The sequence below is a fragment of the Peromyscus californicus genome, unplaced genomic scaffold, assembly GCF_007827085.1.
Source record: "Peromyscus californicus insignis strain IS unplaced genomic scaffold, ASM782708v3 Scaffold_4__1_contigs__length_199733344, whole genome shotgun sequence".
Taxonomy (NCBI): domain Eukaryota; kingdom Metazoa; phylum Chordata; class Mammalia; order Rodentia; family Cricetidae; genus Peromyscus; species Peromyscus californicus.
Genome location: NW_026294562.1, coordinates 105,338,100 through 105,352,229, shown reverse-complemented (window position 1 = coordinate 105,352,229; position 14,130 = coordinate 105,338,100). Strand labels below are relative to the sequence as shown.

Here is a 14,130-nt window from a genome sequence, read left to right as displayed (position 1 = left end):
TGGCGTCCACCACCATGCCAGCTGTTCTTTAATTCTGTAGTGAAATAATAACAGGCGAGGTGTGGTGACACATACACAGTTAAGAGTGGTTATTGTTCTTTGAATGAAATTGAGTTTGGTTCCCAGCACCCATATTAAGTGTCTCACAATCACCTGTAACTCCAGTTCCAGAGGATTTGAATCCCTCTTCCGGCTGCTGCCAGCACCTGTGCTCATGTGCACATACCCACACACAGTGCTGGTTCCCAGCACTCATATCACAACCGCCTATAACTCTAGTTGCAGGGGATCTGATGCCTTCTTTTGGCCTCCCCCGGCACCAGGCATGCACATAATGCACATACATAAAATTAAGATAAATTCAGGCTGGAGAGATGGCTTAGTGTTTAAGAGCACTGGCTGCCCTTCCATAGGATGTAGGTCCAATTCCCAGCACCCAAAATGGCAGATCATAATGTGTATAACTCCAGTCCCAAGGGTCTGACACCTACTTCTGTCCTCCATGGACCAAATACACACTTGGTGTACAGATATACAAAGGCAAAATACCCATACACATAAAAATAAAATTTAAATATTAAAATAAACCTTTTCCTTTCACCATGTAACTGTGGCTGGTACAGAACAGTATGTAGACCAGGCTGGCCTCAAACTTACAGATATCTGCCTGCTTCTGCCTCCTGAGTGGTAGGACTAAAGGCATGTGTCACAATAATCTGTCAAAAAGAAACCTTAAAACAGTGAAGCTCTTTCAGGCTTGATGGAGGACACACCCTATAATCTCAGCAGTTGAAAGGCCAAGGTTTCTCTGGGCTATAGTGAGACCCTGTCTCAAGCCACAGCAAAAAAAGCTGGGGATATAGCTCAGTGGGAAAACACTTTCATACCATGTGTAAGGCCCAGGGCTCAATCCCTGATACTACTATATATGGGTAGTCAGAAAATCCAGTTCTGTGGGCAGGTGGTGGTGGTGCACGCCTTTAATCCCAGCACTAGGGAGGCAGAGCCAGGCAGATCTCTGTGAGTTTGAGGCCAGCCTGGTCTACAGAGCGAGATCCAGGACAGGCACCAAAACTACACAGAGAAACCCTGTCTCCAAAAACCAAAAACAAACAAACAAAAAAACAGTTCTGTTCTCTTGCTTATTATTATGTTCCTCAGACCTACAATAGTACCTGGCACTTGATGGGTCCTTCTAAAAAAATATTTGTCCAATTGATGAATCTATAAGAAGAAAATTATAAATCCTAATAGTGGAATGATTAAATATGGCCATGTAAAACACTCAGGTATATGTCTCACATTCATGGTTATTCTTTCTTCTTTCTGTTTGTTTTGAGACAGAGTCTCAAACTGTAGCCCAGGCTGGCTTTGAACTTACACAATAACCCTCCTGCTTCAGCCTCCCAAATTCTGAGGTTATAGGTATGAGCCATCACTCCCAGTGAAACAGGCTCTTAAAACAAACAAAAAACCAAAATCTTGTGTGTATGTGTGAGTGTGTCTATGTTTACACATGTTTTGTATGTGCCACTTTCCACCTTATTTATTGAAGCAGGGCCACTGGCTAAACCTGGAGTTTGCCGATGAGTTTGAGCGGCTGACCAGGAAGCCCCGGGGACCCTGCACCTTCCCAGTGCTGGGATACAGGCTCATGCTACTGCTCCCGGCTTTTTCCATGGAATCTGGGGGTTTGATTCAGTCCTCATGACTGCAAGGCCAGGGAGTTATTGACTGAGCTGTCTCTCCGTCTCAGCTGTGGCTCTTAGGCTGATCACGTTGTTGTTCCACACCGATCTGTGTCCCTGTCAATTTCAGACATGATCCCCAAGCTCTTCCCACTTCAGTACTCTTCCTGCTTCAGGGCTTGGCAGAAGTACAAGCCTAGCTTAACTGTGGTGAATGAGTGGATAGTCAGTTGCTTCTGTGTGTACATGCAGGTGTTTCATTGCCGATTTGCCCCACCTCCAAGACAGCTTTGTGGACAAGCTTCTTGATCTTATGCCCCGACTCATGGCATCTAAACCTGTAGAAGTGATCAGAATTCTACAGACAATGCTGCGGCAGAGTACCTTCCTCCATCTCCCGCTTCCAGAGCAGGTCAGAGTCAATGGCGTCCGTCTGCCAAGTCTGTCCAGATACTTACAAAACCATTTACTCCAGTGAGCTTCATTGATCAGGGGATCAAGTAAGCTAGGGTCCTTCCTCTGACTGTTTTTATTACATGTATTCATGGGGGAGGGGTGCCACAGCACATGGGTGGGTCCAAAGAATCAAACTCGGGTTTTCAGCCATGGTAGTAGGGACCCTCCTCACTGAGCTATCTCACTGGCCTAGAAATCAGCATATTTTCTTGTTGTTTACAGATCCACAAAGCCTCAGCCACAATCATTGAGCCAGCAGGCGAGTCGGACAACCCTTTGCGGTTTACATCTGGGTTGGTGGTAGCCTTGGATGTGGATGCAACCCTGGAACACGTGCAAGACCCTCAGAACAGTGTAAAGGTCCAGGTGTGTTAGGTTTGGGCTCCTGGGGGGTTTTACACTGGCACTGTGTTGAAACATTTACCTTTGGTACTTTTGTAATCTACTTAAGGAACCAAAACTAAAAAGAGATGAAAAGATGCTCCATGGCGAGAGCCTGGGCTTGGAGGCCAACTGCTGTTGAGCAAATGAACTCTAAACCTCAGGTTCTACCCCTGAAGATAGGAGTAGAAGACATTAGCATGGGGTGTATGTAATGTCCTCAGAATCCAGGAAGGTTTACTAAGTGACAGGACCCTGCCTGTCTGCTGCTGTGTAATGTAGACTTGAGATTTAATCCTTTCTCAGCACACACACACACACACACACACACACACACACACACACACACACACTCACACACTGAATTCATCAACTGTAATAAACAAGTTCTGTTGGTTGGTCAGGTGGCATCACAAGGACATCTTTTTTCCAAAGTTAGATAAGCTAGAATCACATGAGACACCGGTGTGGTGAAGCCTAAGCTGAGCCCGCAGTCCAGCTCCATCCCTCTCTCCACCTCTCCTGCATCCATTGGTGCACGTGGGCTTGCTTCAGCGCGCATGCTGAGTGCTGAGGTGGTTGAGCTCAGTCTGTCTGGTGTGCTCAGTTTCACTAGGAGTCGGATAAAGGGGCAGGCAGTTAGAAGTGAAGGTCAGTGCTTCGGCACGCACAGTTAAGTATACTGTGGTGAAGAGCAAAGAGAGGACGGTTCTGGAGAGGTGCTGACGTGAGTCCAGCCTGAAAGAACGTTTCACAGCAAAGAGGAATGGCAGAGGGAGGCACTAAGGAGAAAGGGTGAGGAAAGCAGAGTGAGCACTGGAAGTGCAGGTAGTCAGAGGATGAGAGAGGACAGCCTGCAGCCTGCAGCGGGCACAGCCCCAGACTGGCTGCCCAGCAGGAGTTGTCACAGATCATCCCCGCAGAGAACATGCGAGCGAGCACACAGTTGTAACTGCCGTGCTTCTTGTTGCTTTAAGGTTACCCATCCTAGCTGCACTTCAGTTTCTCAGAAACTGACAACAGTCCTCATTCAGTCTATACAGTAAGTCAGAATCCTGAGACTAAGCTTGGCGTTGCTAGTATTCCTTTTAAGCGTGCCTAACAGGTAAACTCAGTGTGCAGTGTGAGTCTTATGAAGTCAGCTGTTGGGTTAATGCTGAAAAAAGCTCTCTATTCAATTAAGCATAAACAGTTGCAGGTGGATCCTTCACAGGTCATCTGCTAAACTACCCTGAAAAACAAAAAGTCCACTCTGAAACACCTCTGCTGCCTTCCCAGGCAAATGCATGACTGTTGTTTGCTTTTTACTCTTTGGCTCTTTGGGGGCCTGCCACCTAGCTCCCAAATAAATACACACAGTCTTATTCTTATGAGTGCTCAGCCTTAGCATAGCCTGTGTCTAGCCAACTTTTTTTTTTAATAATTTTTTTTTTTTTATTTTGTGCACATTTGTATTTTGTCTGTGTAGGTGTTAGATCCCCTGAAACTGAGGTACAGGCAGTTATGAGCTGTCATGTGGGTGCTGGGAATTGAACCCAGGTCCTCCGGAAGAACAGCCAGTGCTCTTAACCACTGAGCCATCTCTCCAGCCCCATGCCTTTTTTTGTTTTTGTTTTTAAATACCTTTCTTTCTTACTCTGTAGCTGGTTGGTTGGACCCTGATGTCCTCCTCTCCTCCTTTCCTTGCTCCTTGGTCTTCTCCTAGATTTCTCCTTCTGTATATCCTCTCTGCCTGCCAGCCCCGCCTATCCTTTCTCCTGCCTCGCTACTGGCCGTTCAGCTCTTTATGAGACTAATCAGGTGTTTTAGACAAAGTAACACAGCTTCACAGAGTTAAACAATTGCAGCATAAAAGAATTCAACACATCTTTGCATCATTAAACAAATGTTCCACAGCATAAACAAATGTAACACACCTTAAAATAATATAAAATAAAATAATATTTTATAACACTTGTATGGGATGCAGTGGGGACCCTTTCTGCCCTGTCATGGGACGGCAGTAGCAGTTTTAAAGTCCAGCTACCATACTTGGAATACCTCATCTGTGCTGGGTACAGAACAGAGGTGCTATGTGCCTCAGAGACTTCATGGGGGTTATGTTCTCTGTTAAAACTATGGGTGTCTTGGTTTTTTGTTTGTTTTGTTTTGTTATTTGGTATTTTAAGACAGAGACTCTCTATAATCCTGGCTGTCCTAGAACTTGCTATGTAGACCCACCTGGGCTGGCCTCAAATACACAGAAATCTGCCTGCCTCTGGGATCAAAGGTATGCGCCACCATGCCCAGTCGTAATGTTTAATTTTGAAAGTAGGAACTTGAGGAATGCTTTTGTTAGACTGGTCTGGGTTGCTGTGTTTTATCTACTGGAGAGGAAATACATGTTTCAGATATTCTGAAATTCAGAATATAATTCATGCCGGCCATTTTCTTTCCCTGACCTACTCCTGAAGGAACGCATCCAGCAGCTGGTTAACAGCAGAATCAAGACTTCGACCGAGGGCAGCTTTGCTGAGAACACTTGGGCATTCTGTTGCTTTGTCCCTCTCTTTCTTCTCCTTCCTTACCCCCACCCCCCACACACTTTTAATACAGAATCTCATAGACCAGGCTTGCCTCCAGCTTGCTGTGGTATCTAGATAACCTTGAGCTTCCCATCTTCCCATTTCCACTCAAGCACTGACATTGTGAACATATGCTGCTTGGCCCCGTGTTTCCTAGATGCTAGGCAAGCACTCTGCCACCTGAACTTTATCTGTAGCCTTCCCCCTTAATCATTTTTGGTTATTTCAGACATGATGCATTCCCCCTATTCCAGCTCCTCCTAGACACCCACTCCATTATCCTCCGAACTTCTCCTCCTCCTCCTCTTCTTTTAAATGAACCCACTGAGCTGTTAAAGTTAACAAAACTCTGGAAGCTAGGGCACCTATAGCTTTCTTCTGTTCTCGGATGTGGCCATAGAGCCTAGAAGCAAAATAGAAGAGAAGCAGCTTCTAATTGTTATTATCTTCCAAATACTCGAGAAAAACAACTTGAGATGGAAAGACTTGATTTAGCTCACAGTTTCAAAGGTTTCAGTCTACAGTTGCCTGGCTCCAATGCTGTAGGCCTCAGGTGAAGCTGCAGCGTCATAGCAAGGAGAACATGGTGGAACAAAGCTGTGCACCTCATGGCATGTAGGAAGCTGGAAGGGAGCAGGGATTGGAGACATGACAGGCCCCCAGTGACCTAATTTCTCTACCTCCCCCCAAAATACGTGAAATAGCGAATCTCTCAGGGGTTTGATGCCTTGATTAGATCAGAGTCCTAATGACCCAATCGTATTCCCAAAACCCTACTTCTGAACATTACAGACTAAGCTTTCAATATACAAGTTTAAGGCTAGTTGAAGCTATTTATCAACATAGCCAAGACTGTATCTTGTTTGAATCTTAGATGGTCTTTTAATAAAAAAACCCAGATCCAGATATCAGGGTGAAAGCTGAAAGATCAGAGAAGTAGAACAGCCAGTCACTAGTTCTTACCTCTACAAAACCCTCAGCCTCAAGAGAGTGAGTTCCTGACATGAGCTTAGGTGGGTGCCTGTTGAGATAGGTGGATTCCTGAGAGCTCATTGGCCAGTCAGTCTAGCCAAAATGCCTTAATAATAAGATGGAGAGCCAGGCAGTGGTGGCACACACCTTTAATCCCAGCACTCTGGAGACAGAGGCAAGTGGATCTCTATGAGTTCAAGGCCAGCCTGGTCTACAAAGCCAGTTCTAGGACAGACTCCAAAGCTGCACAGAGAAACATTGTCTGGAAAGAAAAGGTAAGATGGAGTGTGTCCTCTGACCTCCTGGGGTATTACTACCCCCCTCCCCGTAAATACACACACATACCCAAACAGAAAAATAAAAATAGATCTGTCAATTCTTGAGAGGACCCAAGATATGTGGAGAGATGAAAGATTTGAGTGAGTGGATAAGAGCCATCCTTCCCTGAATTTCGGAGTTGAAAGGATGATCTGATTCCTGTGTTTACACAGAGCTGGTCCTGTCTGCTCCCAGTGTCAGCTTTACTTGTTTCTCCAGTCTGCTTGTACCTGTGTCATGTGATAGGCTCTCTACACAGGTAGCTGGAGGCCCTCAAGTTGTTGAGGAAAGAATTCTGTGCCCATTGGCGAGATGCAAAGACCTGGCTAATGATTTCAACACACCCTTCTCTGAGTACTCTGTAGAAATAGTCAGATAAATGCTTTCCTATCTGATAGAAATTTAGTACAGAGAGACTGTTACAGAAATTGCTTTCTCACTGTCAGGTGAGTGTTGAATACTGGGCCATGATATGTTTCAGAGCTAAGGAGGGAAGTCATTGTAATGGGGTGCTTGGGAGAGTTTTCCACAGTTAGAATTATTAACTGTTACCTATTAATAGAGACACTTCCTATCATTTATTTACCAGGATTTTAAGAAATATTTACAGGACACTGCTTCTTCTAGTATTGAGTACACACACACACACACACACACACACACACACACACACCTTTTTTTTCTTAGGTTTTTCTGAGACAGGGTTTCTCTGTGTAGCCCTGGATGTCCTGGAATTCACTCTGTAGACCAGGCTGGCCTCGTGCCTCTGCTTCCCAAGTGCACCACCCCTGCCTAGTATGTGTTCCCCTTTAAGAATAAGCAGTTCTTTATGATGGCTAGGGTCACCTTTCTACTACTGACCTGGGGTTCAGAGTAAATGTCATCAGTATTTTCTTAGCTTCTCCCTCTTCTCTTGCCCATTTCTGTCATATTTTAGGTCTTGTATCCAGATGGCCAGGCTCAGATGATCCACCCCAAGCCAGCAGACTTTCGGAACCCTGGCCCAGGGCGGCACCGTCTCATCACTCAGGTGTACCTCTCCCATACTGCCTGGACAGGTAAGAGTCAGTGGGTAGGGTGGGCAGGAAAATATCTCCCTATTAATCTCAGTATCTTCTCAGTATGATTTGCTTTTTTAGTTTGCTTATTTGTTTGTTTGAGGGCAGCCATGGCTGGCCCAGAACTCTCTATGTAGACCAGGCTGGCCTCCAACTCTGCCTGCCTCTGCCTCCCAAGCACTGGGATTAAAGGCGTGTGCCACCATACCCTGATTGAACTTGATCTCTCTTAAGTAAGAATTTCATAAGCTGAAACATTAATATGTTTGGACTAATTTTCAGTTTGCACAAGGAACAAAATTCTGTTAGAGGACACACAGGAGATTATAGAGTGCAAGTCTCCTGGAAATAGACTGGGCTGCACATGTTCTAACTGTGCCTCGGACACAGCATTTGTTCTTGGGGAAGTCCCTCTTGAGTCTTCTTCTTCACTTCCAAAATGAAGATAATAATTCTCAACCTATAAATGAGCGAGGATTATTCTGGGTATTAAAGTTTCATGTTTCTTAACAAATATTATAAATCATTATTTCTTTGTGTATGATCAGTCCATCTTATTCTATTGAAACAAATCAAATGAAAAGTAACTGTCCGTCCCATACCCATGAACTGTTTGGGGCTAACGGAGTTTGTTTTTATAGACTTAGAACCGAACCTGGATAGCTCATGTCTGTATGCGAGCATGCACACACACATTATATTCACCTGTAAGAATAAAACGGGAGAATACAGATGCCTAAGACTTTACATTTCACGCCCATAGTGCTTCTTTAAAACTCAAGGAAAATCTCAATCTGCAGATTCTAAGATACTGGACACAGTTGGCCACAGTGGTGTTTCCTAAATCACTGGGGATGACTTAGGAACATGACTTTTACTAGGAAAGGTAATACTGCCACCAATTTGGTTTTATTAGTAGGGAAATACTTTCTATAATTTTATTTATACTGTCTTTTGTTTTGTGTTTTGAAATACCTGACAAGGGGCTGGGCACATGGCTCAGTTGGTAAAGTGTTTGCCATGCGAGCATGAGGACCTGAGTTCAGATCCCCACACCCAGGTAAAAGCCAGGGGCAGCAGTAACACCCACAGCCCAGTGCAAGGGCAGTGAATACGGGGGCATCCTTGAGGCTTGTTGGCCAGGCCGTCCAGCCATTTTGATGAGCTCTAGGTTCAGTGACTCTGCAAAAAATAAGGTGGAGGGCTCAGAGAGATGGCTCAGTGCTTCAGAGCACTGGCTGTTCCTTCAGAGGACCTGGATTAATTCCCAGCACCCACATGGTGGGTCACAGCTGTCTGTAGGTCCAGTTCCAGGAGATGTGATGCCCTCTTCTAGCTATATGTATAGCAGGAGCACAAGTGGTACACAGACATGCATACAGTCAAAATAGTCATACACATAGAAAAAAAATTTTTTTTTAATTTTTTTGTTTTTCAAGACAGGGTTTCTGTGTGTAGCCCTGGCTGTCCTGGAACTCAGGACTGTGTCAGGCCCCGTGGTGTGGGTGTGTGTACCCTACATGGCTGGAGCTGTGAGGCTACACTTAGTGCTCCTGCTGAACTCAGTGGGCCTGGATGCTCTGGCCTTGGCTGCCTGGAGGATAGCAGTCTAGCCTTTGCTCTGACCCTGAGAGACCAGAACTAGAGCTGGTGAGGCATTAGGAGTCCTGGAGCCTTTGTCCTAGTTCATGTTGAACCACCCAGCTCAGTCTTACCCTCTGAACTTTTAGCCAGAAGCTGATCTTTAACTCTTGCACCAGAGCAGAGCGCACCCAAGCTTGTTCTGTTCTGTGCCTTGCAATTGCTAGTATGTCCTTCTGAACTTCTCTCCTGCTCCTTTGTGTGGAAGCCATGTGGTTAACGGAAGACCGAACTGAGCTCAGTTTCTCACAGGGTGGAGCCACTTAGAGCTATCTGAGCTCCTGGACTTTTTTCAAGATCGTGATTCTTTTTTTCATGGTGTGGCAGGAAAGAACTCCTGGGGTTTTGTGTTTGGCACAGAGTGGGTATTCCATTCCAAAGCCTTCCTGCATTCTTTCCTCAGTACGTTTAGACTCAATTAGAGCATGTCCTATACTCCATTGCAAGTCAACCGAAACAGCCAACAGCTCCTAGGGGGTTTGTTTACTCTCATTAGGCCTGCCACAGACGGGCAGTAGATTTGCAGTGTAATTTATAAAAGAATCAAACGGATTCTGATATTTTAGGTCCCTGAAACATGTTCCTTTCCACTGGTAACAGATTTTTGCCAGAACTGTTTTCTACCTTGAAGCTTTAGTCTCCACTGAAAAAGTCAAGTCTAAGATGCACACAGCCCAGAGTCCTAACACTGAACTGCCAGTCTAGGTTGAGAAAAGGCCACAGCCACTGGGGCCCCTTTCAGGTTTCTCTCAGGTGCTCTCAATTGCTGTGGCCTTGAGCTGCAGGAAACTCGTAAGTAGCCACGGAGGCAGTGGCATTACATCTGCAGCCTCAGGGTCGACTCACAGGATTCAGGCTAGAACACTGTTGTTTGTATTTGAGGATAAAGAAGGATGCAGACATAGGGAAAGCCCATCTTTTGTTTTTTTAGACAGTGTCTCTCTATGCAGCTCTGGTTGTCCTGGAACTCACTATGTTGATTAGGCTGGCCTCAGAGTCAAGGAGAGATTTGCTTGCCTCTGCCTCCAGGGTGCTGGGATTAAAGGTGTGTGTCACCCCACCCAGCTTCACAGCCCATCTTTGGTGGTACTTTATTTGCAGTTTCATTTGAATTCCTAGAAGTTACCCAGTGATGGAGGATTTCTTGTCTTGTTTTTGTTTTTCCAGAGCCATGCCAGGTGGAAGTGAGGCTGTTGCTGGCCTACAACTCCAGTGCACGCATTCCAAAATCTCCTTGGATAGAGGGTGGTGAGATGTCACCACAGCTGGAAACCAGCATCGAGGGCACCATTCCCTTCAGTAAGCCTGTGAAAGTTTACATAATGCCCAAGCCTGCAAGACGCTGACCCACAAGCAGTCTTCACAGCCATGGCCTAGAGGCCCTTTCTAGGTACCAGTGAGCAGAAGTGGTGTGTAGGTGTGAACATGTCAACCTTACAATCTCATTTAGTATCTTACACAGGGTCGATCATTTTTGCATTAAAGACAGAAATACTCTGGTTTATCTCCTCCGTTCCATAATAAAATTGAGAAAACACCTAGCTGTTCTAGTTTCTGGTCCTTAAAAATAAAAAAGACCCATAGCAGTAATAACACATTAATTCTGAGATGTAAAACATATGGTCTGATTTTCCAGGCATTTCCAAGTCCTGGTTATTCAAGCCAGAGTCTTGTTTCTTGAAGTAACAGATTGTTTGCCAAAGTCAACTCCAAAGCCATTTTAGCAGCTGCATATTAATCACTGAAAGATTCTGAAGGACCTTGGACATCTGTTGTCTTCCTGAGAGACCTTTCCTAACCAGGCGATGGATGGGCCAGGAAATGACAGAATGGCAGGACAATGTCCTTCTCATCCTGAGATAAATTCTCCATCTTGCTTGCCATTATCCTCAGAATTTCTTTCCGATTGTGGTACGTGCCCTTAATCCCAGCACTCGGGAGGCAGAGGTAGGCAGATCTCTGTGAATTTGAGGCCAACCTGGGCTACAGAGTTGAGTTCCAGGACAGGCTCCAGAGCTACACAGAGAAACCCTGTCTTGGCGGGGGGAGGGGAAAAAAGAGGAACCATATTTTGGGAAAGAAAGCAGTGTTGTGGGAAGATGGTTCCCAGTAGAAGAAAGAAAGTCCTACCTGGCAGCGTCTCTGCTGCACTGGAGCTGCATAAGAGGTCCAGGTGAGACGGACTACGTCAGTGCTGCAGAGAGGGAAGCAGGCCTGTGCTGTGTGTGTGTGTGGCATCCACATGAGGCTTAGCGATTAAGTCACAGTTTGAAAAACTGTATTCATTCAAAGGATTCCAAAGGCCCAGGCTGTTCCACTACAGGGAAATTATATGGGTGCTCTGGATTGAGTATGTCTCCTAAAGTTCACATATGGGAACCACATCTATAAGGCCACATTGTTGGAAGCAGTCCTCATAAGGGGTGATGCAGTCAGTCATGAGAGCCTTGCCTTAGGATTGGGTTAATGTCACTATAATGGGACTGGGTTACTTAGCAAAAACAAGGTTTTGGGGCCAACCATGGTGGTGCACACCTGTAATCCCAGCACTCTGCAAGCAGAGGCAAGTTGGATCTCTGAGTTCAAGACCAGCCTGGTTTACATAGTGAGTTTTAGGACAGCCAAAGCTGAGACTCTCTCAAAACAAAAAACAAGGTGTGTGGATTTGTGTGTGTGTGTGTGTGTGTGTGTGTGTGTGTGTGTGTGTGTGTGTGGCGGGGGTGGTCTCAGTGGCATTGCTGGGAAGAGCTGTGCAAGCATGAGGACCTGAGTTTGAATTCCCAGCACCCACATAAAAGCTGGACTTGTTGGCATGCATCTGTAACTACAGGATGGAGGCAGGAAGATCCCTGAAGTTCATTGACCAGCCTCCCTACCAAATTGATAAATGCAGACTCAGTAAGATTCTGCCTTGAAACTAAGGTAGGTGGGTATGGTCCTGTAAACCTTTATCCCAGCACTCGATTGGCATGGGCAGGTGGGTCTCTGCATTCAAGGACAGTCTGGTATACACACTGAGGTCAAGGCCATCGAGAGCTATATAGTAAGACCCTGTCTTGGAAACAACGAAACACTTAAGGTGGAGGCAGAAAGATACTCAGCATATGGAAGTGTGCCACAAGCCTGACATCTCAGTTTGATCCTGGATGTCGTGGTACCCATCAGTAATCCCAGCCCTCCTACTGCAAGACGGGAGGCAGAGACAGATCTCCCAGAAGCCAGGGGCAGGCTAACTGGATATGTACAGTGTGGAAGACATGTGAGGCCCTACCTCAAGAACAGTGAAAGAAGAGCCAACTCCTGAAAGTTTTCCTTGGATCTCTACACACACTGTGGCACGTGTGGGCACACTCAAGCCATACACTCTCTTATACAATAATAAATACATTTTAAAATATATTGCATTTGTAGGGTTGTTTTACTTGCGTGTGTGTGTACTACATGTGTGCCTGGTGCCCTCTAACTCCATGGAACTGGAGTTAAAAGCAGTTGTGAGTCTCCATGTGGGTTTTGGGAGTTGAACCAGGTCCACTACAGCCAGTGCTCTTAACTGCTGAGCCATCTCTCCATCTCCCAGTAAATACTTTTTTAAGGTTGGGAGCAGTTGAGGACACTGATGTCACCTCTGGCCTTCACATGCATGCACACATGTGAAAAGGTGCGTTTGGCTCCTTTGCTACTCCTACCATAAAAATCCCTGACAGATACCAGGCTATGATCCGGGACTTCCCAGCCTTCAGAACCATGAATCAAACAAGCGCCTGTTCATAAATTGCCTGTTCTTGAGTATTCTGCTACAGTAAGTAATATATTAAAAAACTTAAAACAATGGCAGAAACTTCAGATGTCCAACTCTCCAGTGTTTTGTAAAGTAAGAATAAATAAGCATATGTTATGCTGGCTAGTTTTATGTTCACTTGACACGAGCTATAGTCATCTGAGAGGAGGGAGCCTCAATTGAGAAAATGCCTCCAAAAGATGCAAGCCTGTAGAGCATTTTCTTGTTAATTTTGTCTTTTTTTTATCGGAGCTGAGGACCGAATCCAGGGCCTTGGGCTTGCTAGGCAAGCACTCTACCACTGAGCTAAATCCCCCAACCCTGCATTTTCTTAATTAGTGGTTGATGGGGGAGGGCCCAACCCACTATGGGTAGGGACCCTCCTGGGTTCTATAAGAAAGCAGGCTGAGGCCGGGCGGTGGTGGCGCACGCCTTTAATCCCAGCACTCGGGAGGCAGAGCCAGGCGGATCTCTGTGAGTTCGAGGCCAGCCTGGGCTACCAAGTGAGTTCCAGGAAAAGGCGCAAAGCTACACAGAGAAACCCTGTCTCGAAAAACCAAAAAAAAAGAAAGAAAGAAAGCAGGCTGAGCAAGCCTTAATGGCCTCTGCATCAGCTCCTGCTTCCAAGTTCCCACCCAATTTGAGTTCCTGCCTTGCCTTCTCTCAGTGGACTGTGATTTGGGATATGTAAGCCAAATAAACCCTTCCCTCCCCAAGTTGCTTTTGGTCATGTTGTTCCATCACAGCTATAGAAACCCTAACTATGACATATGTCACAGTTATTGAGTGAGATGGATAGGTGACACTGGTAGTATCTGCATCTACAGTCAGTCTTGATCATATTTGGAACTTGGAGAGCTTATGAAAGTAATAGCAAGAATATACATGGGGTTGGGGATTTAGCTCAGTGGTAGAGCGCTTGGCGAAAGGCTCAAAAAAAATACAGTTAAGAGGTGAAGCTGGAGCTTAAATTCAGCGTGTGACTTCAGTTGTACCTGGCATAACTCTACATGAACTAATTTCCAACTGCTCTACTAAGTAGGTACTTCTATCTTCATTTGATAAACAAAATAATTAAAATTTAGAGAAATTGGGCCAGTGAGATGGCTCAGAGGGTAAAGGCACTTTCATCAGGGTAACAGCTTGAGTTCTTTGGGACCTAAATAGTAAAAAGGAGAGAAAACTCTTACAAGTTGTATTCTGATCTCCATGTTCCACGTCATGTGTGCTCTTCCCCCCACTTAACAAATATTAATCAAGTTCTTAAAACCCAA

The 14,130-nt window shown here is 45.5% G+C and overlaps 1 protein-coding gene across 2 annotated transcripts in view; it reads left to right on the top strand.

The window, feature by feature from the left end:
* Positions 1-10,619, top strand: part of Ints4 (integrator complex subunit 4) — a 75,973-nt gene extending 65,354 nt beyond the window's left edge. For both annotated transcript variants that reach the window (XM_052763203.1, XM_052763202.1), the window contains 4 exons: positions 1,941-2,100; positions 2,367-2,510; positions 7,317-7,437; positions 10,246-10,619. In XM_052763203.1, coding sequence (XP_052619163.1) covers positions 1,941-2,100; positions 2,367-2,510; positions 7,317-7,437; positions 10,246-10,424 — 604 coding nt within the window. In that variant the 3' untranslated portion in view covers positions 10,425-10,619. The remainder of the gene's footprint in view (positions 1-1,940; positions 2,101-2,366; positions 2,511-7,316; positions 7,438-10,245) is intronic.
* The last annotated feature ends 3,511 nt before the right edge of the window (positions 10,620-14,130 follow it).